The sequence below is a fragment of the Cavia porcellus genome, unplaced genomic scaffold (genome assembly GCF_034190915.1).
Source record: "Cavia porcellus strain 051 isolate PalLab524CR breed Dunkin Hartley unplaced genomic scaffold, mCavPor4.1 scaffold_4, whole genome shotgun sequence".
NCBI classification, from domain to species: Eukaryota; Metazoa; Chordata; class Mammalia; order Rodentia; family Caviidae; genus Cavia; species Cavia porcellus.
Genome location: NW_026947487.1, coordinates 27,006,591 through 27,034,172, shown reverse-complemented (window position 1 = coordinate 27,034,172; position 27,582 = coordinate 27,006,591). Strand labels below are relative to the sequence as shown.

The window sequence follows — 27,582 nt, the reverse complement described above, 5'->3', positions numbered from 1 at the left end:
ACATGATTGCCACAGTCAGTTATTACTCATGAAAGTGTGGTACCTAATTTGGTAGCAGCTTTCTTGCAGTTTTGTCAGTATTTGCATCATTCAGTGTAAGAAAAAAAACCTTTCTTTTTTTAGTTACTCTTTTTGTGTGTGTCAACTTTTTCTATTTATTTCTTCCCAAATTGTTCCCTTTCTATTTATTTCATTGGTTTACTCATCTATTTATCTAGAGTAAGCCTTCTTTCACAGACAAGTGAATCTTCCCTTTTAAAATTGTTTTGTTGATTTTGGTGTTTAGTATAGAATAAAGTTTGAAACATTATATGGAGCTTAATTAGGTACACTTTTCAACTGTTTTGAAATCTTTTGGGAAACTTTAAGACAAGTATTTTTGCTTTTATTTTATTTAGAATAGCTTGGAATTTATTTATGATTTCTGAAAAATTCCTTGCCTGCCCATACCTTCACAAAAATTTATACTGTCTTACCAGTTACTAGATTTCATAGCTGAAAATGTTCAGTCATAGCCATGTTGTGGTACTATGATTTTTGCGAATGAAGCCTGCTGGAGAGAGATTTTGTTAAAATCATTTAGCCCAAATTTGATCCTATGTGTAATTTGTCTGCAACTGTGACTCCTTTCTCAAATAGATTTTGTTTTAATGTTTAGAAAAGTTGGAGAGGACGTGATTCAAGTTATAGATTTATTTGCTATTTTCAAAGTTTTTTTAATAGCTTTCTCTTTTTCCAGCAGAGAGAGACCATCATTGCCTGAATTAGCTTTGTGACTACAAGAGCAAGACCTGTTCCTGTCTGGAGACAACTGTTAATGATGATATCATTTTATCATTTTATTTGCTCTTTATCCATTTGAGTAGATGTTTACATGTGCTATAATTAGCATTTTATATTTACACTTCACTAAGCATATAACCCACTCCAAATATGTCCCCTGCGTGACCTACTATAAATGTTTTCTCCCCTTTGTAGCCATTTGTTTTTTAAAAGCATCTTAAGAAACAGATAATGTCTCTTTTTCCTAATAAGAGATACATGCCGTCTCAGCCAAATTGATAATTGTGTCTGGAAAATCTGTAAAGCCATGATAATGTGTTTATTAACATGAACAATTTAGAATGAAGAAAACTAATTAAAAAGTTAAACCTAAGTTTTTGTTTTAATTTTTTTTTGGTTTTAGGACCAAGAGTAGCCACTGGTTCTAGAACCAGAGTAGCCACTTAAAATAATTTTTAACAGATGATGAGAAAAATGTTTTACACACTATTACAGCTTGCTTTTTTCTTATGAATATACTTAATTTAAATTCATTGCCAAGGCTACTTACACAATTTTTTTGGTCTTTAGCTTTTCATGCCAAGGAGAATAATTTTTTTTACTTCAATAAATTGTGGTTTGATTATAAATGCTGAATACTTTAATTTATATAGTTTTTCATGCTGTAATCAAGACATCAAAGACAATCTTAAAAGCAAGGAGAGAGTGTTATAATTCAAACATTGTTAAAGACTATGGTTTTCAACTTGTAAAAAAGTGTATGCACAAATTATAAGCAGTATAGCTTAGAATTCTAAAAAGTACAACTGAGTCTCATTTTAAATATCCATTCACTATCTTTTTTGTAAAGAACATCATTGAAAAATGTTTTCATAGATGTAGAGTATTTCTTCCCAGATTTTTAGGTGGCATTTGATAAGTTATATGTTATATTCAGTATATTAGGAATATCCAAGTTACACTGCTTCTGTTTACTTAGATTTAAAAAAAAAATTCATTTTATCCAGCCATACTTTTTTTGGTTTTCCCTTTCCCTTCCCCCTTCCCCTTCCCCCTTTTTTCTTTTTCTTTTTCTTTTTCTCTTCTTTTCTTTTCTTTTCTTTTCTTTTCTTTTCTTTTCTTTTCTTTTCTCTTCTCTTCTCTTCTCTTCTCTTCTCTTCTCTTCTCTTCTCTTCTCTTCTCTTGTGCAGAGTTTGCATTGTGAGTGTCCTTATTGAACAATATAACAATGTAATGAATATATCATTCATAATGTAAATTATTTGTTTTGAGCTCTATTGGTTATACTTTGCATGTTTAAAAGAAAATTATGTAGTTTGAAAAGTAATATTTCCTAGTTGGCTATAAGGCTTTTTTTTTTTTTTTTTTTTTTTTTTTTTTTTAAGATTTTCTGTAGGTTCACATTCATCCACCAGCAGATAGCTACAGGGAGTTCATAAAATTTTCCCCGGAATAGTTGGGTAGTTTTTATATTCAGAGAAAGAGTCTCTGCTCCTACAGTAGTGGTTTAGATGACATATTAGAACCCAAAAAAATACTTTCTGAAGATACCATATTTGCCATAAACCATTTTGATTGTTAATAGACGTGGACCATGTGTGATCACCTTTAACTTTATTTTGTCATCTTGTTTCTTATACTTTTACAAGCAAAGCGAAACAAAATTGAACATGGCGCTGCGAAGCAAAAGTCAGAATTTCATTCTTCCTAATATAATTATGTGTTGAAGATTGCTACAAGAGCCAATTAATTTATTTAAATTCTCATATATTGGTAAATTAAGATAAGGTTTGCACTCTTATTCCCTGAATAATATTCTCATGGAGCTTTGTGTACATAGGTAACTGTACAGAATCACTTGTGTAATTAAATGAAGGGATTTACCTCTGCATGAATGCATTATGGAAGCCTTTTATATATCTTTATATTTTTCAATATACTTACATTTTACACTTTTAGCTGCTGTAGTCATGCTATATTTGTTTTTTTAATAGAGTTTATAAAAATTTATGCTCAAAATACAGATTAATGGAATATTTTTGGTCTTGTTTTACAAGATAAATAATACTTTAAAGTGAAACATACCCCTTAAGTGTCTTAGGAAAAAAGTCAATGGTGCTACAAAACCTTTCCTTATCATTTTTGAACCTGTTGTTTAGACTTTGCTAGGCTTTAATCTATGATTGCTTGTGATCTATTCTAATCTAGTAGCATAATTATAAAAGTGATCTGTGCTGAGTCAAGCAAAATGCCCAGCTCATTAGAAACACCTCTTAATTTAAGGAACTGATACAAAATGACTGTACATTTATTTGTGCTCAACTTCCCCCCAAAAGAGAATAGCTTATTTTGATGAGTGGGTTGTAATTTGACCAGAATCTAAAAAGTGATATGTTCAGCATGGCTGTTTTCTGATATTTTAAATAGAAGATTTTCTAGTCTTAAAATATTATACAATATTACTCTACCTTAAGTATCAACAATCCCAATAGGAGGCAGAGTAATTCTTTAAATATTTACAGAATATTTGATGACTTACAAAATACATATTATTACAGTGTACAAGTTTTTCACTGATGTGTAGAGTTTTTATTTTGTCTCTTAAGAATTCTTTTCCAGTACCTTACTGAATACAGTTAAGTGTCAGCAAAGCATTCGTAGATAACTGCTTTTGATTCTCACAATCCCAAACTTGTTTTTGACTGACACAGAGCATATTGTGTGGCACAAAATTTTCTGTCATTGTTTTAATTACTTTTCTGTAAACTGTTGAACCTAAAGACACCAAAGGTATCTTGTCTGGAGATTGGATTATTCCAGTGTTTAGCGCCTGTGCCCATATGTATCCCATTTCATGAATGTGTGTTGGTATGGGGAAAAAATTCCCTGCTCTATGCGTGGAGCAAAAGTAATTGGTTAAGCTGTAGCAGCTTTTTGTTTATTTTTAAAAGTGATAATAAAACTTGAACTGAAAAAGGTAAAACTTGAACTAGAAAACTACTCTTGTATGCTTACATGTTTATGTTTGTCAACATTTTTATTATTTATAGTTGAATTATGTTGCTTTGTTTGTTAAATATCCATAATGTTTATTATTTTTATATTTTGAAAAATTTAAAATAAAACAATCTTAATAAAAAAAACTGTTAATGTTTTCAGAGTTGTCCTGCATCTTACATCAGTTATTTTAATAGGAATTAAAAAGATTTGCATCCATGAGGTATTCTAGTTGAGAATTCTAAAAATTGTTTATACAATAAAATTATGGCACAATTTCCTACTCTTTACCCTCCATTCTTACATTGTCTTCTTTGTTTCCAGTATATTACTGAATTTAATGACTTCTCTCTCATATACACAAATATTTTATCATCTTTCCACCCCTTGGTTCTTGCCTCTTCACTGCTGGAAACTTTTTGTTTATTCCATTTGTTAGTCAAAGATTCTTAACATGAATGATAAATATGAAAATACTATTGATATCAAAGGAATGTGATAGTTATTAAAAGTGAAATGGGGGGCTGGGGATTTAGCTCAGCGGCATAAGCGCCTGCCTTGCAAGCAGGCAGTGGTGAGTTCGATCCCTGGTACCGATATAAAGGAAAAAGACAAAAAAAAGTGAAATTGGATATAAAATATGTGTAATGTCAGCCTCCAAAAACAGAAAATTTTCAGAAAGTATCTAACTCGGTTTTCGTCCCAGTCATCTCTTGATTTGGCCTGGTTTTCTGGGATTCAGCATGATTGTGTCATTTAATTGTATTGAATGATAAGTACTACATATTCTTTTGTGTTTCATTACAAATATACCTTCTGTGTATAACAAAGTTGGTGATAATGTGTCTTGTATTTGGCCCTTGACACTTATGAACAAAACAAAAAGATCAAAGACATCTGGCTGAGAAAAAAATTTTTGTTAAATGATACAGGAAAATTATTTTACGCACACAAGTATGTAGCTGAGCCCTGTGGAATGTTGCAGATTTGAGTTTTGTCAGCCTTCACTTAAAAAGTATTCAGAAAGAATGAATTTGTCTTTGTCAAACACAAAGGTGTGTGATACTGTTTCATTTTGGGGAACTAGAATTTTAGAGAAGTATAGAGATGGTGTAATAGCCAATTATCTGTAAATGACCATTTTAAAATAGCATATAGTTCGGTAATGTTTTTAAGAAGCCCTGCATTATTTGTAAGTTACTCCATAATTCTTATTATCCTTTGTAAAATGTTTTCAGCGTTGCTTTATTAATACACATTTGCAGTACAGTGATTATAGTCATCATTGAATTGTACTTGTGACAAATTGGTACATGTACTTAGCACATCTAAATTCTGTTTACATCCCCTTTCCTGCTAGTGCATTCCTCTTCATTGCTTGGTCCTTTTTCCATTTGTAAAAGATCTCCCTGATTCCTATTATCTTTTATTTATACTGTGAGTTTCTTATAGGAGAAATCATGTGGTACTTAAGCTTGTGTGTCATTTATTTTATTGAACATTATGTTTTCAAGGTGCATCCTCTTTCCTACAGATAAATTTATCCTTTATGGTAGAATAGTTCTCCATTGTGTATCAACATGTTTTCTTTATTCATCTATTGGTGATCATTATGGATGGTTCTGTGATTTAGCTACTTTTTTGGGCCACTGTAATCATGGCCATGCATATTTCATGGTAATAAGCTGTCGGTAAATTTTTGGAAGATAATGAAGGGAATAGTTGGGTTGAGTGGAATTTCTTTTTTTAGTATTTTGAGGAAACTCCATACTAACTTCCATAGTGGTAATACATTCCCAACAAAAATGTAGAAGGGTTCTTTATCCGCTAATCTTTGCAAGCATTGTTTGAGTGCTTAAATAGTCATTCATGCTGGAGTAAGATGGAATGACAGTGTTGTTTTGATTTGAAATTCACTAGTTATCAAAGATGTTCAACCTTTTTTTTAAATATATATTGGCTTTTTGTGCTTATGTTTTGAGTGTCTACTCACTTCACTTGCCAATTTTTTGACTGAGTTTTATTTTTGGGGTGGTGTCTTGATTTTTTTTTTTTGGTTCTTTATTCTAGATGTTAATTTTCTCCAAGGGGTAGCAGGTAGTACCCTTTGCAATTACTTAGGTACTCTCTTCACTTTTGGTTATTTCTTTGCCCTACAGAAGCTTTTTATTTGACATGACCTTATTTGTTGAGTTTCAGTATTTCTTGTGCTATTGGGGTTTTATTCAAAAAATCTTTGCCTGTACCTGTGTCTTCATGAGTTTTATCTGTGTTATCTTTCAGCAAATTGTTTTAAAATTGAGATTTTTAATTCATGTTGATTTCAGTTTAATACATGGTGAGAGGGGTCTAGATTCAGTCTTCTGCATGTGTATGGCCAGTTTTCTTGGCACAGTTTGTTAAAGAGGCCTTTTTATATAGGGTGTTTTTGTCCCTTTTGTCTTAAGATCAGATGGTTAATGTGCCTGGAGTGATTTCTGTGTTGTCTTGTGTTCCATTGGTCCACATGTCATTGTGCCAGTATCATGCTATTTTATCACTGCAGCTTTATAATATAACTTGAAATGTGGGATATTTTTTGCTCTTATCCATAATTGCTTTTGCTTTTCTGGGTCTCTTCTAATTCCATATAAAGCTTAGGATTGTTTTCTCTAGTTGTGTGAGGAATATTGGAAATTTGACTGGTATTAAACTATATAGGGTCAGTTTTGGAAGGATGGCCATTTTGACAATATTGGTTCTTCATATTGAGGAATAAGGGGCATCTTTCCATTTCCTAATACTTGAATCTTCTTTTTCAAGAGTAGTGTGAGTTTTGTTATGGTAGTGTTGCATTTCCTTGGGTAAGTTAATCCCTAAGTGTTTCATTTTTTTGAAGCTATTGTGAATGGTATTGTTTTCCTGATTTCTTACTGAGTTCGTTATTGGTGTACAGGAGCACAGTTGATTTTTGTGTGTTGATTTTGTATCTTGGTATATTACTGAATTTGGGTATCCTAGAAGTTTTTCTGTGGCTTTTCCCCCCCTGGTGTGTGTGTGTGTGTGTGTGTGTGTGTGTGTGTGTGTGTGTGTGTGTCTGCTATGTAAAGAATCATGTTGTGTGGGAATAAAGTCACTTGAGTTCTTTTCCATACCCCTTTTTCTTGTTTGCTTGATCTGGGTTAAGTTTCAACTACTACACTGGGGAATAGCAAACATCTTTGCTTTGCTGGCTTTTATAGGAAAACTTTCAGTGGATGTTGTCACTAGTTTGTCTTATCAGATTGAGATAAGGTCCTTATACTTGCTTTTAAAAGGTTTTTTTAAACGAATAAATGGTAGAATGTGTCAGGTTTTTCTGTATCTGAGATGATCATGTATTTGTGCTGCTTTTTATGTGGTGTATCACATGTATTGATTTGCATGTATTTTAAAAATTTAGTTTTAAAAAGCAAAACAAGGGTAGAAATAATACAGAATTTCAAAAAAGTAACAGTAAGTAGTCAACACTTGTTAATATATTACACATTGTTATTTTAGAAGTAGTTACTCAGGTTACAAAATCAAAGCATAAATAATGAATAAACAATGGTAGCACAAACTATTCTTTTTTTTGTCTTTTTCGTTTTTATCGGTACCAGGGATCGAACTCACGACTGCCTGCTTGCAAGGCAGGCGCTTATGTCGCTGAGCTAAATCCCGATTAGTATGGTTATCTGTCTTGCACACTTAAACATGCATACAGTTGTATATGCATACCTACAAGTTGTTCTTTCCTTTTGAGTACTTTCCCTTTCATTATTACAATATCTATTGTACATTTTGAATCTTATTATTCTTTCAGTTTTATTTAATTATTACACTAGAGAGACTATGATATTAAATGTGAGTGATTTATTTCACTTTTGAGGATAGTCTCAGGTTGCCTCCATTTACTATAAAAGCCTCAAGATTATCCTTTTTATAGTTGAGTAATATTCCATTGTAGAAAAATGGCATTTTTTTTTTCATCAATTCTGCAGTTGATGGCATTTTAGTTGTTTCTAAGATTTAGGTATTACAAATTGTGCTGCTGTAAACTTGGGTGCACATATATCGCTGTGACATGACGTCTTCAATTTTTCTGGGAAAATACCCAGAAGGGAAATAGCTGGATTGAATGAACTTCCAATCCTAGTGTTTGGAGGGATCTCTATACGGCTGCACCTGCCTACACTCCCATGAACAGTGGAGAAGTGTTCCTTTTTCCCCACAGCCTTACCAACATGTTATCGGTTAATTTCTTGATGGTAGCCATTCTTTCTGGAGTGAGATGGACTCTCAGTGCGTTTTAATTTGCATTTCTTGAAGGACCAGTGATGGTGAACATTTCTTCATGTATTTATTTGCCATTTGTATATCTTCATCTGAGAAATGCATATTCATTTCAGATGCCCATTTTTGGAGTGGGTCTTTGAATTTGGAGGGCTTACAGTTTTTCAGTTCTTTGTATGTTCTAGATATAAGTCCTTTGAGGGACTGCTGGCTAAAATTCTTTCCCATTCGTTGAATTTTCACTGTTGGTGATTTTTCTTTAAGTGCAAAAACTTTTTAATAAGATGAGACCCCAGTCTTTGATTACTTGAAGTACTTCCTGTGTAGTTTGCATTTTGTTCATGAATACTGCCTACCCCTGTGTCTTCAAGGTTTTTACCTACCTTGTCTTCCAGTAGATTTAGTGTTTCTGTTTTAATATTTAGATTCTAGACCCATTTTGATTTTAGTGTATAGTAATACACATGGGTCTAGTTTCAGTCTTTGGCATGTGGAAAGCCCATTTTTCCAACACCATTTATTAAAAGAGGCCATCCTTCCAGTCAACATGTTTAGTCCCTTTGTCAAATATAAAGTGGCTGAGTGTCATTGTAGTTGTGTTTGTATCTTCTGATCTGTTCCATTAATCCTCAAGTCTATTTCTTTACCAGTACCTTGCTGATTTTATCACTGTAGCTTTGTAGTATAGTTTCAAGTCAGGAATTCAGGTGCCTCCTGCCTTGCCCTTGTTGCCCAGAATTGCCTTTGCTATTCTAGGTTTGTTCTGTTTCCAAATGAATTTTATGAATGTTTTCTCTAGATCTGTAAGGTATGTTAATGGTATTTTGATTCGGATTGCATTAAACTGAACAACAGTTTTGGTAGTATGGCCATTTTCACAGGGTTGGTTTTTCCTATTCAAGGAGTATCTTTCCATTTCCTAATATCTTTTTCAATTTCCTTTTTTAGAGTAGTGTAATTTTCAGCATATAGATCTTTTACATTCCTGGTTAGGATGATTCCTAAGTATTTCATTTTTTGGATCCTGTTGTGAAGCACATTATTTCCATAATTTCTCTCTTAGTGAGTTTGTTTGTGTTCAAGGAAGCTATTGATTTTTGAGTGTTGATTTTGTATTCAGCTACACTGCTGAATTTATTTATTAACCCCAGTGGTCTTTTCATGAAGTTTTTAGGGTCTTCTATGTCGAGTATCATGTCATCTGCAAATATTGATAATTTAACTTCTTCCTTTCCTATCCTGATACCTTTTATTTCTCTTTCTTGTCTGATTCCTCTGGCATTCTCAAAAATTGTATTGAGTAGGAGTAGTGATAGTGGATATCCTTGTGTTATTCATGATTTTAGAGTAAAAGTCTTCCGTCTTTTTCTATTTAGTGTAATACTGACTGTTGGTTTGTCATAGATGGCCTTTATCAGGTTGAGGTAAATACCAGCTATTCTGAGTTTTTTTCATTAACAAGTGTTGGACTTTATCTAAAGCTTTTTCTATGTCTATTGAGATGATCATGTGATTTTTGTCTTTGGCTCTGTTGATGTGGTATATTACATTTATTATTTTCTGTATGTTAAACCATCCCTGCAGTCCTGGAATAAGTACCACTTGGCTGTGGTGTATAATCTTCTTGATGATTTGCTGCATTCTATTTGCCAGTATTTTATTGAGAATTTTTGCATTAATGTTCATTATTGAGGTTGGCCTATAGTTCTTTTTGGTTGGGTCTTTCTTTGGTTTTGGTATCAGTGTAAGACTTGCCTCCAGGAATGGGTTAGGGAGGATTTCTTCCCTTTCAATTTCATTGAAGAGTTTGAGGAGTATTGGTGTTAAATCTTCTCTAAATTTCTTATAGAATTCAGCAGTGAATCCATCAGGACTTGGGCTTTTCTTTGCTGGTAAGTTTTTAATCACGTTTTCAATTTCAGTAGCTGATACTGGGTTATTCAAAATTGTTATATCTTCTTGACTGAGCTTTGGGAGTTCATACGTTTCTAGAAATCTGTCCATTTTCTTTGTGTTTTCCCCCCTATGTGAGTAAAGATTTTCAATGTAGGTATGCAAGATCTTCTGAATTTCCATGGGATCTGTAGTAATTTCCCTCTTTTCAGTCCTTATTGCATTAATTTGAGTTTTTCTTTTTCTTGATAAGGTTGGCTAGAGGTTTGTCAATTTTGTTTATTCTCTCAAAAAACCCAGCTCTTTGATTCATTAATTCTTTGTGTTATTTATTAGTCTCATTTGCATGATATTCTGCTCTGATTTTTATAATTTCCTCTCTTTTATGAGCTTTGGGTTTTACTTGCTCTTTTTTTTTTTTTAGAAACTTGGGGTGTAGCAATAGGTTGTTATTTGTGCTCATTATATTTTCTTGCTGTGGCAATATATTACTATATAGTTTCCTCTTAAGACTACTTTCATTGCATCTCACAGGTTTTGGTTTAGCTGTATTTTCATTGAGTTGTAGATACTGTTTAATTACTACTTTTTTTTTTTTTCTTTTCTTTTTATCGGTACTGGGGGTCAAACTCACGATCGCCTGCTTGCAGGGCAGGTGCTTATGCCACTGAGCTAAATCCCCAGCCCACTTAATTACTTCTTTTATTTATTTATTTATTTTTGTCTTTTTCGTTTTTATCGGTACGGGGATCGAACTCACGACTGCCTGCTTGCAAGGCAGGTGCTTATGCCACTGAGCTAAATCCCCAGCCCCTTAATTACTTCTTTATTGTCACCTGTAACCCATTGATTGTTCAAGAGGTTGTTATATAACTTCCATGTATTTTTGCAGGTTTTGCAATTTCTTTTGCTATTAATTTCTAATTTTAGTGCACTATGGTTAGATAATATTCATGGGATAATTTCAGTCTCTTTACATTTGCTTAAGAATGTTCTGTGGGCTAATATATGGTCTATTTTGGAGAATATCCCATTTTCAGCTGAGAAGAATGTATTCTGATGTGGTTAGGTGGAACACTGTAAACATGTATGTCCATTTGTTCACAGGTTTGATTCAGTTCTGTTACTTCTTTGCTGACTTTTTGTCTAGTTGATCTCTTTGTGACAATGGGATATTGTGTTGTTGCTTGTTTGGTTTTTCATGTCTATTAGTATTGTCTTATATAGGAGTTGGATGTTCCTATATTCGGTGCATATATGTTTATGATTTTAGTGCTTCTTCTTGAATTATTCCCTTGAGAAGTACATAGTGAACTTCTTTATCTCTTTTGATCATTTTTAGTTAGAAGTTAACATTGCAAATAGAATAGCTACCCCTGCTTTTTTCTGGGTTCCTGTCATATGGAATATTGTTTTCTATCCTTTGACTTTTAGTCTATGAGTTTCCTTTTGAGTTAGATATGTTTCTTGTATGCAGCATATTTTTGGCTTCTGTTTCTTGATCCATTCTGTCAACCTATTTCTTATAATAGGTGATTTGCGGCCATTTACATTGATATAACTGATATGTACTGATTCAACTTTGTCATGTTGTTTTCCTGCTGCCATGATTCTCATTGGCTTTCCTTGAAAGATGAGTTGTGTTTTCCCTCTAACAGCTTTTATTATTCTGTTTTTATGCAGTATGTCTGGGTTCTTAATTATTATATGACTGGTTGTAGATTTATTTTGGCTCTGACTGCTTGGTGTTCTATATGACTCACTTATCTGTGTATCAGATTATTTCCCCATGTTTAGGAAATTTTCTGCTGTTCTGTGAATAGTCATTTGTGTTGACTCCTGCATCTTCATTGATGCCTATTAGCCTTATATTTTGTCTCTTGGCATCATCTTGAAGCTGTTGAATTGTCATTTCATGCTTTCTTGTTGTTTTAAAAAGTTCTATCTTTTCATGATCACTAGCTGTGATCCTGTCCTTGAGGCCCAAAATTCTATCCTCAGCTTCATTGAATGGTTTTACCAGCTTTCAATAGAATTGTTTTATTTCTTGGATATCTCTTTGAATTTGTTCCATGCATTCTACTTCTTTTCTATATTGTTCATTCAAGCTTTCCATCATTTTACCATGTTCCTATACTTTTTATGTATGTCTTCTATAGCTATGCTGAGCAACTCCTTTATTAAGGTTGTCATTCCCGTCTTTCTTTTAGAGATTATTTCTAATCCAATTTCCTCTATGCCCTCATAGATTTGTTTCTTTATTTCACTTGCTATCTTTTCAGACATTTCTGGTGTGACTTTTATGTCCTCTATTTCAGTGTCTCTTGTACTTGTTTCTGATGGGCTAGATGTTTGGGTTTCATTTTGCTTTTTTGCTTTATCATTTTCACCTTTCGGACTAATAAGTGGTCTTTCAGTCTTGCTAGTCTGAACTGTCAATAGTGTGTAACTTGAGTCCTACTGTGTGGTTGATGTTTGTCCAATTGCTAGGTCCCACAATGAAGAGGAGGAGCAAGTCACTTGAATTCTTCCTGCAGAGCCTGTTGGGCGAGTCCTAAGTTATTTCTAGGCTGACTAGCCTAGGAGTATTAATGTAAGTCTACCCTTAATTCCTGCTGTTACTGTGCCTTCATGTTGTTCCAGGACACCAAATTGACATAGCTATAGTGTTTGCCTCAGCTGTGACCCTACTGTGTCAAGGGTCTCAGCTGAGGCAAACACTGTAGCTATGTCTTACAAGCCCTCTAAATTGCAGAAGCCTTATTGGCATTCTCCTCAACACACCTGGTGGTCTCTGTATGGAGGAAGGGCGAGGAGTTATTGAGCCTTCCATCAGTCCAGCAAGGTTAATCCACTGCAGTATAAGGTCCTGGGAGGAGAAGGGGTAGCCAAACCTCCACAGCAGTACTAGGTTCAGAAGGTCAAGGAGGAGGGACAGCTGAAGATCTGCCACCCGCCAAGATCTGGGGGGCAAGGTGGGGTGAGCAGCCAAAGATTTACATGTCCTCCAAGATCTAAGGTCAAGGCAGGACATGCAGCCAAGATCTTTGTGCCCTCTAAGGTCCAGGAGCAACTGGTTATTTTTAATCTCTATGTAGAATATTTTTCAGTACTCTTTCTAGGGTTGGTTTGGTGGATTTGAGTTTCTTCAGTTGTTACTTATCATGAAGTATCTTATTTCTCCATTAATTTTGAGAGATAGCTTTGCAGGGTATATCAATCTTGGTTGTAAGTTGTTTTCTTTCAGGACTTAAAATACTTCACACTGGTCTTGACTTGAGCATTTGTGTTGACAAGTTGGCCATGATTCTAGTGGGCTTTCTTTGATAGGGGATCTGTTTCTGTTTTTATGTTGAGTTTCTGGGATCTTGATTATTATATGGTCTACGTGTTGATTTATTTTGGTTGTGACCATTTGCAGTTCTATATGCCTCTATATACTTATCTATGTTTCAGATTCTTTTTCCATGCTTGAGAAATGTTCTGTTATTGGTTTTTAAATTTTATTTTAAAGAGGATAAAACAAAAGCAATTCAAACAAAGCAGTGTAAGAGATACAGCACTTCAAGGCATTGCAAAATCAACAGCATTTTCCATAATGCCTTTAATGTTTTCAAAATAGTTGTAGAAAACCTCAGACATAGTAAAAATCAAACAGGACAGAATAGAATAGCAGCAATAAAACAAAACAATGAATGGAACAAAGAAATTCAAAACAAGCCAATAATAAATTAAAAAATTGCTACCATAATATATCTTGCTGTTTGGATATAGGTGCTTCTGCCATGAGATTTGACATAATCAAAGCAAAATAAAATAAAAGCCAACCCAGCAAAACAATGGAAATGATATAAGACTTCCAAAACAAGACCATAGGAAATCAACAATGGGTGCAACACTCAGGAGATAACCCCCCTACATGTCATACTGCATACTCCTATCCTCTCAACCTATGATCAGATCACTGGTTCTAGAGCTACATTGTTGGTGAAACACCAAAGCACCACAGTCATCCAGTTGCATTTCACCTCCATAACTATCATCACAGTCTGTGTTTCACTGGATAAGCCAGTCTCTTATGGAGGTGGTATGGAAGGTTATGGAGGTGGTATGGAGCACTGGAAAAGCCTGGGATCTGGCTGTTCCAGTCTGGTGGGGGCCTGCTCATGGTGCTGGTCCCAGACTGGGCTTGCTTCCTGATACGGCCTTTTTCTCTCTACCCGCCGGTGCTGACTCGCAGGGAGAAACTGGAATCTGGCTGTTCAGTCTGGCAGCAGCCCATGCATAGTGCTGATTCCGATGGGGCTTGCTGTTATTTTTGAAAAAAAAAAAAATTTGTCATTCGCATTGGCTCTTCATTTTTGTTGACACCTATATAGCAGACTTAAATTGTTTTTCTTTGCATCATCTTGGAGCTAATGGATTGTTATTTCATGGTCTTTTTAAGGGTTCTTTCCTTTTGTAATTGCTACCCATGATCCTGTTTTTAAGATCTGAATGTCTACCTTCAGTTTCACTCACGTGGTTTTGTCAGCTTTCAATAGAATTTTTAATTTCTTTGATATCTCTTTGTATCTGTTTCATGCATTCTATTTCTTCCCTTTTTTTATTTAAAAAAAAGATTAAGATAAAAGAGGACATAACAACACAGGTCAGAACAGAGCAATTTAAGCAACATAGTGTTTCACCTCAAGACAATCCGACATAACAGTAGCTACCATAGTGTCTCTTTCTTTGAAATATTTCAGTATACCTTGTTATACTATAGTTTCAAACATAAAAAGACAGTGTAAAACCATTCAAAAGAGTGAAAGTATTATAGGGTATTCAGAACCAACTAACAGAAAATGAACAATGGTTTCTATATTATCTCCTTGTCTATAAAAATTTTTTATACTATCACATATAATAAAATCCAGTAAGATACAACATGATAAAACCAATGGAGACAGAAGAACAAAAGCTTGTTGGGATTTCAAAACAAGATGATATTAAATCATCACTAGCTATTATAATGTCCTGTTTTCTTCAAAATAGCTGTTTATACCATCATAGACAATAAAATCAAACAGCCCAGAATAAAACCATTCCAATTAATGATATAAGGCTTCAAAGCAATATAATGGGGAATCATGATTACCACATACTTTTATGTCTTTTTACCATTTCTTACACTAGGGAAACTTCATTATTTATACATGTGAGTTTGATTTATTTCACTCACGAGTATGGTCTCAAGCTCCATTTATTTATAAATATCTCAGTATAATCATTTTTATGGCTGAGTAGTACTCCATTGTATAAAAATACCACAACTTTTTCATCCATTCCTCAGTTGTTGGACACTTAGGTTGTTTCCAAGATCTCGCTATTACAAATTGTGCTGCTATATACATGGGGGCACATATATCACTGTGGTATGATGTTTTTAGTTCTGGGAATACGCCTAGAGGTGGAATAGCTGGAACAAATGGGACTTCCAATCCCAGCTTTCTGAGAAATCTCCAGACTGATTTTCACAATGGTTGCACCAGTCTTCACTCCCACCAACAGCGCAGGAGAGTTCCTTTTTCCCCACAGCCTCTCCAGCATTTGTTGGTGGTGGTTTTCTTGATCCTGGGCATTCTTTCAGGAGTGAGATGGAATCTCAGTGTGGTTTTAATTTGCATTTCTCTAATGAGTAATGATGATGAACTTTTTTTCATGTATCTATTTGCCATTTGTATTTCTTCATCTGAGAATTGTGTATTCATCTCAGATGCCCATTTTTGGACTGGATCCTTGAATTTTGGGGGTCTGGTTTTTTAAAAATTCTATATATGTTTTAGACAGAAGTCCTTTGTCTGACGGATGGTTCACTAAGATTGTTTCCCTGTTTGTAGATTTTCTTTTCACTATGCTAGAGATTTCTTTTGACATGCAGAAACTTTTTAATAAGACATGATCCCCGTTGTTGATTATGGGAAGTATTTCCCGTGCAGTTTGATTCCTGTTCATGAATTTTCTACCTACTCCTATGTCTTCAAGGTTTTTACCCAAATTGTCTTCCAATAGATTTAGTGTTTCTGTTTTAATATTCAGATCTTTGATCCATTTAAATTTTAATTTAGTACATGGTGATAGGCATGGGTCTAGTCTTAGTTTTCTGCATATTGAGAGCCAGTTTTTCTAACACCATTTATTAAAGAGACTGTCGTGTTCCAGTCTTCCCTGTCATTCAAGATTTCCATCATTTTCCCATGGTTGTGTACTTTTTAAAAAATCTGTCTTCTTTAGCTATGCTCAGCAACTTCTTCATTAAGATTGTCATTTCTTTCTTTATCTGAGAGATTATTTCTGATCTGATTGCCTCTGTAGCCTTATGGGTTTGTTTCTTTACTGCACTTGCTATCTTTGCTTCCAGTGTCACAATGTCACTTATCACAGTGTTATTACTGTCACTTCCAATGTCCTGTATTTCAATGTCTTCTGTACTTGTTCCAGATAATCTGGGGTGTGAGATTGGATTTTGCTTTTTTGTCATTTTTATCTCTTGGTTAATATTTAAGTCATTTCAATTCCCAAAGTCTTGACTGTCCATTGTGTCTTAAGGTGCTACTGTGTGGCTGGTGTTCACCCACTTACTGGGTTCTACAGTGTCACAGAGGGTTCAGTCACCTGAATTCTTCCTGCAGGGCCAGTTGGGTGAGTTCTATATTTTTCCTGGCTCACTAGCCTAAGAGTATTGATATGAACCAACCCTTAGCTCATATTGTTGCTGTGACTTCAAGTTATTCTGGGCTATCAGATCTACCTGCCTGTGGGGTCCACCCAGCCAGGACCCTGCTGTGTCACTGGGAATCTCACAGGTCTAGTCATGATCTTCCAGATGGGGAGAGGCCTCACTGGCACTCTTGCCAGCCCAGCCAGGGTTCTGTATATAGAAGAATGGCTCTTGCCAGCCTGCCAAGGTCCTCCAGGTGGGGAGAGGGTTTACCAAGACTCTTGTCAACTCACTGAGGTCTTCTGCTTGGGAGAGGACTCACTGCGTTCTTTGCTAGCCTACCAAAGTTGCCTTAGTGGGAAAAGCATTTGCTGAGGCTCCTGATAGCCCACAGAGGTACTGCTGTGGTGGAAGGGGTCAGTAATGCTCAAATGGAAGGTGAGGGGAAGCTAATGTTCCCATCAGCTACTGAGGTCTTTTGGGTGAGGATTAGGGGTGCACAAGGCTCCTCTTTTCTGCTGAGGTCTTCCAGGTGCAGGAGAGGGGTAGCTGATACTCTCACTGGCTACTGAGGCTTTTAGGTAGAGAGGAGGGACCAACCCATTGGATTTTAGCTTAACAAAGTCACTGATAAACCTGGAGGTACTTTCGTTGTTTTATTTATTTATTTATTTATTTATTTATTTATTTATTTATTTTAACGTTACGTATGAGCCAAAGGAAAGCAGGGTTATTGGGTCATCAGTGCTTACTAGAGAAACATTTAATGCAAGGTATACAAATATACAAAAATTTACAAAATTGTCTTACTGTGGTCTCCCACAGAGTTAGATGTGAAAGAGTGCAGAGGTTCTGTCTGTGAACTAGAGATCCAAAGGATCCAGTGAAAGGCCTTAGTGTAGTGGCCCATAGAAGTCTGAATCTGGAAGCTTATTATGCCTTGTATCTAGATGTCCTCCCAAAGTTGCATGCTTTTCTGAGGTGACTGAATCTAGGTTGTATGATGCTGATATTAAGGATGCCCTAGCTTGTGTATGAGTGGTGCCAATGAAAAAGCATATAGCCTGGATGTGATAAAAGGGAGAGGAAGGCTTATTGCTGCTGATTCAGCTAATGCTGCTTCAAGACCTGCGAAAGTCAATGAGCTATTATCACAGCTCAGTCTTTGTCCCAAGGACCCACTGCACAGTGTCTGTTCAGAGACTATCTTTTCTATTTCCTGCCTAAACTTTTCAAGCGTCCTGTTTTTCCCATTATCATCCTTTTCTGTTCTACTTACTCTGTTCTCTAACATCTTATTTATACCGTAAACATTCTGTATGAACATGAAGTAATATAACTCAGAAGAAGAAAAGAACGTGAAGTGATTAGTGTATAAAGAATTTTAAAGAAAATGGAAGAAGCTAGAACAGGAGACTAGAAAGAAGTTTCAGAGCATCGTAAGAAATTTGAACTTCATTATTATATACTAGGGCGCCACTGAAAGTTTTCAAAGTTTGGAAGAAAAGGAGATGGGATGGAAGGAGGACTGAGATAAAGGTGAGGTACTGAATTATATTTGCGGGTTTTAAAAACATGGTCACGATGAGTATGGATTGGAAGGAAGCAGGGAGAGCATTGATGAAAATTCCAACGAAGTTTATGGTTGCCTGATACGTTTTGTAAACTGAAGAAATTTCAGATGCATATTTTACAGAATAAAAGAGAAGAGACAGTGTGAGGGAAGAGATTCAGATTGGAATCAACAGTATTCAGTGGTTTAAATCAGTTTTCCAGGAAGTTCTTTTTATTGGACCTGGGCTATGTGTTAGATACTGAGTTGTGCTAAATGCCATTTATAACTGATATCCAAAATTGTAACACAACTGAAATGTTGTAATTATCTCCTCCAAGTATAAGTGCTTTGCTCATAATAAACACAATATTTAAAAATAAACAGATTAATATGCTTTGGGTTTTTATGAGGATTGGAAGAAGAGAAATAAGGGGTTGGTAGAAGTACTGGGGAGAGAAGCCTAGTACAAAAAGGAAAACACCTGTGGTGAGGAAGAAAAGAAAATGTGTTTTATCCATGTTTGCTATGAGTAAAGGACACACACACACACACACACACACACACACACACACACACGACATTTTTCTAACTCTGAGCTTTTCATTTTCATTAAGGACTTTTTCTTACTGCCTGGGTGAATGAAAATTTTCCCAAGGCAAGAGTCGGTTTCTGCCTCTGCTTCCAACAAGCAAATAGCGTAAGGTGGCTGAGTAGAGTATTTGTGACTTCACCAAATAACTTAAGAGTATAAATTTCAATCTCATTTATAAAATGAAGCTAAAAACAAGCACCATTCTCACTGAGCTGTTGAGAAAATCAGATGAGATTGAATAGAATAGATCACGGACTGGAAAGCACTTTAAAAGAGCTCCATGTTTTGGGGAGAAGGAGAGGCCTGGACAGTTCAAGTGAAAGTGGCCGTTGGGGCAGTCCTACCACCACTCCCAGTGCTTCATTCAGGAAGATCCTGTGGGCCTCTCAGAACTGGTGTGGTCTTGCAAGCACTCCTGTGGAGAGTCTCACCACTTGCTTCTCTATTCTGTCTTCAGGAGACTTACCATTAGAAGTCATGAAGGCCATGGGATAAGTGACTGTTGAGTGCTGTGCTGCAAAGCATTTAAGCTGCATCAATGAAAACAGACTCAAGAGAGTATATATGACTGATGTCTTAAATTGCTTTTCTCATTGCTGAGACAAAATACTGGACACTTAAAGGAGGAAAGGTTTATTTTGCCTTATTTTAAAGAGAACAAAACAGCAAAACAAAATAACAAAGCAAATCAGAACAGAACAATGCAGTCAGGACAGGACTTCAAAATGACAACAGGAAATCAACAGTGGCTACCATAATGTCTCTTGTTTTCTCTGAAATGGTTGTCCATGCCTTCACACATAACAATATCAAATGTAACAAAATAGTATAAAACCAGTCAAAAAGAATGAAAGCATTACAGAACTTCAAAATTTTGCCTCTATTTGTAGAGGTTTCAATCCATAATCACTGGTTCCAAGGAGCATAGCGTGGCAGAGGGGCATCACAGAAAAGAAAGTTTATGGCAGGCAGAAGGCGTCAAGTAGCAAGTAGCAAGTGATAACAACTATAGCTCTCTTTCTGTTTCTTACATTTTATCATCCAGGCTAGGACAGGCAGCACTCACAGCCTTAATCCTAGTGCAACATCATGTCCTTGATCCCAGAATTGTACACCTGTTATGGTTGATACATTGTGTCCACTTGAGAAGTCTAAAAGCTTAAGTAAGTGACTCAGCAGCTTTACACCTTGGCATTTAGGGGTAAAGCCATTACCACTCTAGGATGTTGTTCATCATGTCAATTTGAGAGGGTCAGAAATTTAACTAAGTGATTCAGCAGGGGACCAGGATCTTTACTTTGTAGATAGCCTCAGCCTGAGCAAGAGGAGGGAACAGAGGTCAGGTGAGTGCTACACCTGCCTTGGGGAGGAGGTAACCTGCTTATAAGGCAGAAGAAAAGGCTTTTTTTTTCCTCCTCTTTTATTCTGGCTGCTTTTGCTGGCTGCTACCTTGAAATGTTGCCCCTGTGCGGTGCCACCCTGTCTTGGATCTAGCTGATTATGAAACCTCCACAAACAGTGAGCTAAATAAACCTTTCTTTTCTTCATTTTGGGTGTTGGGTATTTTGCCCCAGAAACAACAACTCAATACCTTAGATTCAGCCACCACTCCAAAACTCCATCTATGACAATATAAAGCATTGTGGGGGACATCTAGACACAAGCCAAAACAGCTGGGAATTCCAAAAATTATTCAAAGTGAAAATAAAACACTCTGTACCCCTTTTTCTATAGCATCTCAAGGAATGGAGAAAATAATTGAAAGAAAAGTGGATCTAGAGCTTTTCCAAATGGCAAAAGTTCCAAGAGTCAAAAGGAGCAGAGGGAATGGAAGGGTAGAGGATGAAAAAAAGAATTATGTTGTGTTATGTATATATACCAACTCCCCATGATAAATGTAATAATTATTTACTGCAAACATGTACTAAAAATGTACTAACAATGAAAAAATGTGAAGTTCCCCAACATAATTAAAAAACTAGTTACCACATTATGTCAGCTCATATAAAGTATACAACACAACTATATAAAGTACACACTTCTCTGCTAGTTTTTTGGTAAAGCAACTACTGTGCAAAAAAGCGATGATCTCAGGATCTCTGAACAATCACATTTCTAATGATTGGTTACTGTCCATCTTTTATGTAATCTATATACATACAGAAAAACTTGTAGAATGTTACTTTTTGTACCCCAATATAAATTCATACAACATTTTTTAACAAAATGGATAATTGCTAGTTATAAGAGCTTAGAAGTGATGGAGGGGAACTGCTGCTATCTGAAAAGCTAAAATTGGAATATAGCTGTCATGAAAGCAACTCACAGCTGGTTTTTTACTTCTGAGAGGACCACACACAGCTAGCTTTAAAGGTGGGCTGCAAACAGGCACAGAAAGTAGCAGCATATTATTTCTTTTTCTGTGGGGGACATCTAGACACAAGCCATAACAGCTGGGAATTCCAAAAATTATTCAAAGTGAAAATAAAACACTTACAGTGTCCTGATTGCACTTTCCATTGGTAGAACTTAACTGGAAGCCAATTGTCAAATTAGTGTGGGAAATGTAATTTGTAGACAGCCATCATAAAACCAAAGGAAAAAAGAGTGAGTTGATATGAGATATGTAACTGTCATAGCTACTATCATCATTTCTCCCAGGGATTATTGGCAAATTGGAACTGCTAATGGTCTCTAAAGGGCAAGCTGATAGGGTCACTGTCTTAAACCTACTACAACTGTACATCATGCAAAGATGCAAACTGAGAAATATCAACTAGAGGGCAGTAACAACTACTTTTTCTTGGTCCACAAAAATCAGACATTTCCCCCCAAAGCCTGTCATTGTTACTTGCTAATAGTTTATTTCATTTCTCATCCTCAAATGGCTAACCTTTGAGTGATTCCATGTCCAAGACCTTTACTTGTCTTCTTTTATCTATTTTCAGGCTCTGGGGTTGCTTTTTCTTTACTCTTTTTCTCATTTGCCTCTCTATTTCTGATAATGAGGTATCCTGGGTGTTGATTCTTTGAGAGTATCTTTCAGTTTCTCTCCTCAAAGAAAAATGGACTAAAGAATCTGCGATTTTATTTCAACTTTCTCTGTTTCTTTCTCATACTGCTGCTGGCCCAGTTGGAAGAAACAAGCCTATATCTTTGGAGAATTTTAAGCTCATGCTCTGAAAAAGAGAGCAGTAGTGTACACTTACTTTTTAATGTATCTCTTGTTTTCTTTTACATGCAGTTTTTTACACACAAAGAATGTATGTGATAGACATCTATGGCATTTGAAAAATCTAGAAAATGCCATTTAAGAGTCCTAGAATCTTCCCTGATTCTTTTGTATAGCTGGTAGTACCATCTCAGTGGAGGAGGATAACTTGGATTTACACAGAAAAAACGAACAACTTGATAGCTAATTGTCAAAAGTAATAGTCTTTCCACAACTATTTTTTTCAGATATGTGCTAAAAACTATAAAAACAATACCAAGTGGTTATACTAATCAGCACTTGGTTTTCACTACTTTCTTTTATATTTACTATTTTTATGGTATGCTTTAAGAGGTACTTCACTTAATTTGACAAAGTTAAAATTAAAATATATAACACATATGCATATACACAGAGATATTTATCCTATAGTTGGTAAACAGGAACAAATATTTCATAAAAATGTTATTTTCAGGTTCTTAGCTGAGGCTATAATACTAATTAACTCTGTGATCTAAGTAAAATCATTTAACCTTAAGAAATTCACTTTGCAATTTATCTCTCTGCAAAAAGAGATAAATTAGATCAAAGATGGCAAACAAGAATCATGTTGATTACCAACTGCTGCAAGCATCTCACTGATGAGTTAAAATTCTAAGACTAAGTCAGGGCTTTATGAAAAAGAACATCAGGATCAATTAATGTTGTCCATTGTAAGTGCAGGAGGTGGAGACCTGGCCTGTCTTAAACCTGTGCCATATATTTGTTGACTCTCCAAAATAGATTGTCTCCAGAGTCTCTTGTACTATGCCATATAATTCAAGATATTTAGTAATTAAATTTGAATTTATAAAGACAGAACTTTAAAAACAAATCTCGAAGTTCCCTGAGTGTGGGTTTTGGAAAAACACACTTTGCTGGAAAGCAGGAAGGAAAAAAAAAAAAGATTTTCTGCCAAAACTTTTTTAGAAATATTTTAAGACAATATAAATTTATCTTACTTCACACTTTCTTTCACTCTCTCATGAAATATTTATTAAGTGTTAACTCTGAAATTGACACAGTAGTGGGTGTTGAATATTTGTTGAACTGAATTGAAATGGGGGATTGAAAGGTGAGTATGACACAGTCCTTGCTCTTGTGGAGTTCAGGGCCCAGTGGGGAAGGCAAGCGTCCTGGCAGGTAATTATACTACATTGTGCTAAACGTTATAGTGATTCATGAAGCCCAGAAAATAAAATGACTAAGTTGTCTCAGGGAGTTTGCCGCAGATTCCTCATAGGAGGTGACATCTGAGCCATGGATTCAGAATGAATAAAAATATGTCCTTGAGAGGATAGTTTAAGCATTTTGATACTACACTACAGAAACTAGAATTTTTCCCTATGAATCATTTGTATTTTGGAAGGTAATTTTGGTTAAGTTACAATCTAGAAAATTGAAGTATCAACTGTCAATATTTATTTAAGAAATTGGGGCCAGATGATGTGCCTGAGAATGAATTGACTAGCTGGGAAAGGAAGGCTGAGACATTTCAGATGGAAGCTCTTGGGTCCCTGGATGATGCCCTCAGGGGAGAATTTAGAGGAGAGATGACAGATCTATACTGACCCAACCCGGAGGCTCACAGGGAGAAGTGAGGGTGCACGGGCTAGGAAGAGGGCATCAAGGGACTTATCAAGGAATTCATGTGAGAATTTAGAAAGCCTAGAAAAAAAGAGCTTCCCAGAGAGCTCCTAACTTCTGGGACAGATACATGGAACTGGCACCTGAGGCTGGGGAATGACAGTAACCTGTGAAGTTATATGAGAGAGCAGGGAGAGTGAGGCAAACAGGAGGAGCCCTTCAGTGGAAGAAATGCTATGTGAAAGTCACTGGGGGACAAGCTTACCATGTGTTACCTGGCAAAGCACCGTTTCCACACCATGTGTGAAAAAATAAAGAGAAAGAAAAGGAAAACAGTCCTTACCACTGGATTGATTTCTGAGAAGTAGGAAAATTGTCAGACTTGGTGCCTTCTTGGAGGGAAAAAAATCCAGATAAAACTTGTCCCTGTGAGCTACTGAAACCTGTTGGCAATGAGAAGCAATCACTGCTATGATTTTATTATCATGTATTTTGTCTGTTTTAGAATTTCATATAAATGGACTCATACAGCTAAAAAGAAAAGAAAAAGTCTAGCTAATATAATGGCTTAATTACAAATATAGTTAAGATAAGTATATTTACCAATGTGAATATTACAAATTCTAATGGGTATAATTGTTATTTGCTTATCAAAAAGTCACCATATCTTAGCGAGAAAGTAATATTATAACTAATGCATACTTTGACATATTAATTGTACTTCAAAATAACCTCAAATTTGATAGTCATTTCTTATCTGTACATTTATATTTTCACAGATGACTCAATAAATACATATACAATAAAGCTATATTAAATTCTCTTCTCCAGACTATTATATAAATAATGTGTATAAGATGTAAAATTCAAATTTAGGTTGTTTGTCTATGAATACCTAATTATCATCTTCCTAGATTAGATATTTTCCTTAGTCACACAAATGATCTATTAACTCTCAGTGCTTTGTGGGGTATTTTTTAAAATGTTAAAGATAGTAAAATATAACAAAACAGTACAGGACAAAGCCAATCAAGACAATGCAATGAAATTGGTATAGAACTTCAGAACAGAATACCAGAATAACAATAATAGCATATTGTTACCGTAGTATATCTTCTTGTCTTCACAATAGTTTTACATTCCGGTACAGCAAAATCAAACCAAGAATAGAACAGTATACAACCAATCAAAATAGAATATTGAATAGAGCAAAACAATCAGAATAAAGCAAAACAGTGAAAACAATATTGGCCTTCAAAGACAAGATAAAAGGAAATCCCCCATATTTGCTATATTGCATAAGGTCACCCTCCCAAGAAATGCTCAGACCTCTGACCCCAGGTCAGCATAATCAACCAAACAATACAAGCATTTAGTTGCTTTATGTACTTTAGTTGCTATCAACTCCGACTGACCTCAGAACCATCTAGTTGCTAATGAGGTGGAGGCACAGAATGTTTGATTCTCAGCCCTGGTAGGTTCATGGGAGACTGACTTATTCTCTCCCTGTCACGCTCACAGCTTGCAGCACTTATCGGAAAGGATAGCTCAGTACTTTCTTGGTTGAGAGACACTGACTTGTTCTTTCTCTGGCATGCCTGTGGCTGGCTCACACTGCTTACCAGAAGGATGGCTTGTTGCCACCTTGGTTAGTCCCCCAAGTTCCAGCATGGCTGGTTCTCGGGAGATGCTGACTTGTTCTCTCCCTGGTGCACCTGTGGCTCACTCACTCTCAGTACTTTTTGAAATGTGATAGATTTTGTTTTCATTAATGGTTTTTATTTTTGCCTTTCTCAAATTAAGACTAACCAAACTTGAAAGACTTCCACAAAAAGATAAGGAAGGAAGCAATTGAGGGAAGGCAAGAGAGAAGAAAGGAGAAGATGAGGAAAGAAAGAAACCACAGTTATGAACTAAAAGTATAACCAGCCTTTTGTTCTAAGTGGATAAAACTAGATATGTTAGAGAAATAAAAACTTGGTTCCTATTCTGAATGACACAACATGGTTGTCACAATCCATGTGATCAGTGACTGAAGACATGGGATGATGGGAGATTTAAAAAAAAACAAGGCACATAGAAAAAAGCTGGGCCTGGGTTAGATCAGACCTCTGTAATGGGGAGGCAGCAAAGCCCACATGGTTTACATCTGTATTTATACACAGTATAAAGGGAGAAAGTGTGCAATAGGGCAAAAAGTGCGAGGTCTCAGTGTTTTGCTGAGAACACTAAAAGCGCAACATTCTTAGATCTGGGCTGTAGTCAACAGGCAGGAAAAACAAGGCTGGACACCTGCTGGAATGGCTTTGCTCTCATCCCACCAACTTGTTCACATGGCTCACCTCTGGCATCTGTGTTTTCAGGGTTGACCTTGCTCTAGCCCCGGTGTGTGGTTGATTCTGGCTCAGCCGCTCAGCCACTCCCCACACATGGGTACAGTGTCTGCCATAAAACATTAGGATCTGTGGGCAGATGAATCTAGTTTTAGTCTGACAGCATGGTTTTTGGGAAGCCACTCAATGAAGCAACCATGTTTCATTACTATTAATGAATTTTATAAGTGGATTGCATCAGAATTGATAGCCAAGATTCCTGTTTCTTTAACAGTGAGGTGTACACAATTGAGCAGAGCTGGGAGAAATCAACATTTAGCTTTCAATTTAAGCATATTAATTTCTGACAGAGTTTCATGTGTGGTAATTTTCTTCTTTTATGTAATCTACATGAAAATTCTACAGGGCACAGCAAAATTCCTTTACAATGTAAAAGGTGCTTTGTTTCACTTTACATAACTGTTAGGGAGTATCTACTGAAGCTATATGTTCATATTAAAATATATGAATTAATATTAAAATATACATGCCAAGACTCTTATTCCAGGTATAAACATCCTTCATAGAAATGGAAATATATGTCCCCCAAAAGAAATGAAACAAGAATATTCATAGTGATACTGGCAAAATCCCCAGACTGAAATCAAACCAAATGTTCATCAATGACAGAATATTCTGTACATACAGAGAACTATTATGTAATGGAAAAGAATAGGCTTATACAATGACATTGATAAATACCACAAACAGAATACTGAATAAAGAAGTCAGATACCCCTCCCCACACACACATACACAAGAAACAGAGCACAAAGTATAGGTTTTGTATGATTTAATTTGCATGAATTTCAATATTAGGCAAATTGACATTGTGCTGATAGAACTCAAAAAAGTGCTTATCTTTGCAGGGCTTGGTGCTTGAGAGGGAGCCGTTGGAGGCTTCTGTGATGCTGGTGACAGAGAACTTCTTAATTTGGATGGAGGTTACACAGGCATGTTTACTTTATAAACTTTTACCAAAGCATTCAAATTTATGCTTTGTGCTCTTTTATGTATTTAAACTTTTATAAATTCTACAAAAACTTTAAAAGGCCAGGTGTGGTGGTGCATTCTGTAATCCTAGCACTTGAGAGGCTGAAGCATAAAGATTACTGCAAGTTCGAGGCAAGCCTGGGCTCTAGTGAGTACATAGTGAGTCTCTGTTTCAGAAAACAAACAAACAAAAAATTTTAAGAATCTTGAAAGAGTGAATTTAATTACTTCTTCTATATTAGTACATTAAGGTCAAGTCTCTTGTATAGGAATTTGTCTTTTTATTTTTCTCTATCTACTTATGTGTACCAGTTAGGATTGTCTGAAATTCTTTAGAGTGGTTAATCCTGTGGTAAACAAAGATAAATTTTAAGAGGCAGATTATGGTAGCAGATTACATAAAAGATTTTGATAGATTGGAACAATTTCCATTAGCTAATAATATTAATCACTGAGAAAGCATATTTTAACATTTGTGTTGGGCTTTATTGAATGTGAACATTACACATTTATTTAAGCATTACTTTTTTCACCACCATCTTTATTTTCTACCTGTCTTCCTAT

At 35.5% G+C, this 27,582-nt stretch overlaps 1 protein-coding gene across 12 annotated transcripts in view; it reads left to right on the top strand.

The window, feature by feature from the left end:
* Rbm26 (RNA binding motif protein 26) overlaps nucleotides 1-3,926 on the top strand; it is a 75,985-nt gene extending 72,059 nt beyond the window's left edge. For 10 of the 12 annotated variants that reach the window (XM_063246913.1, XM_063246911.1, XM_063246915.1 and 7 more), the window contains one exon: nucleotides 740-3,926. In XM_063246913.1, the coding sequence (XP_063102983.1) occupies nucleotides 740-763 (24 nt within the window). In that variant the 3' untranslated portion in view covers nucleotides 764-3,926. The remainder of the gene's footprint in view (nucleotides 1-739) is intronic. The other 2 variants (XM_063246907.1, XM_063246903.1) reach the window with 1 other exon arrangement.
* The last annotated feature ends 23,656 nt before the right edge of the window (nucleotides 3,927-27,582 follow it).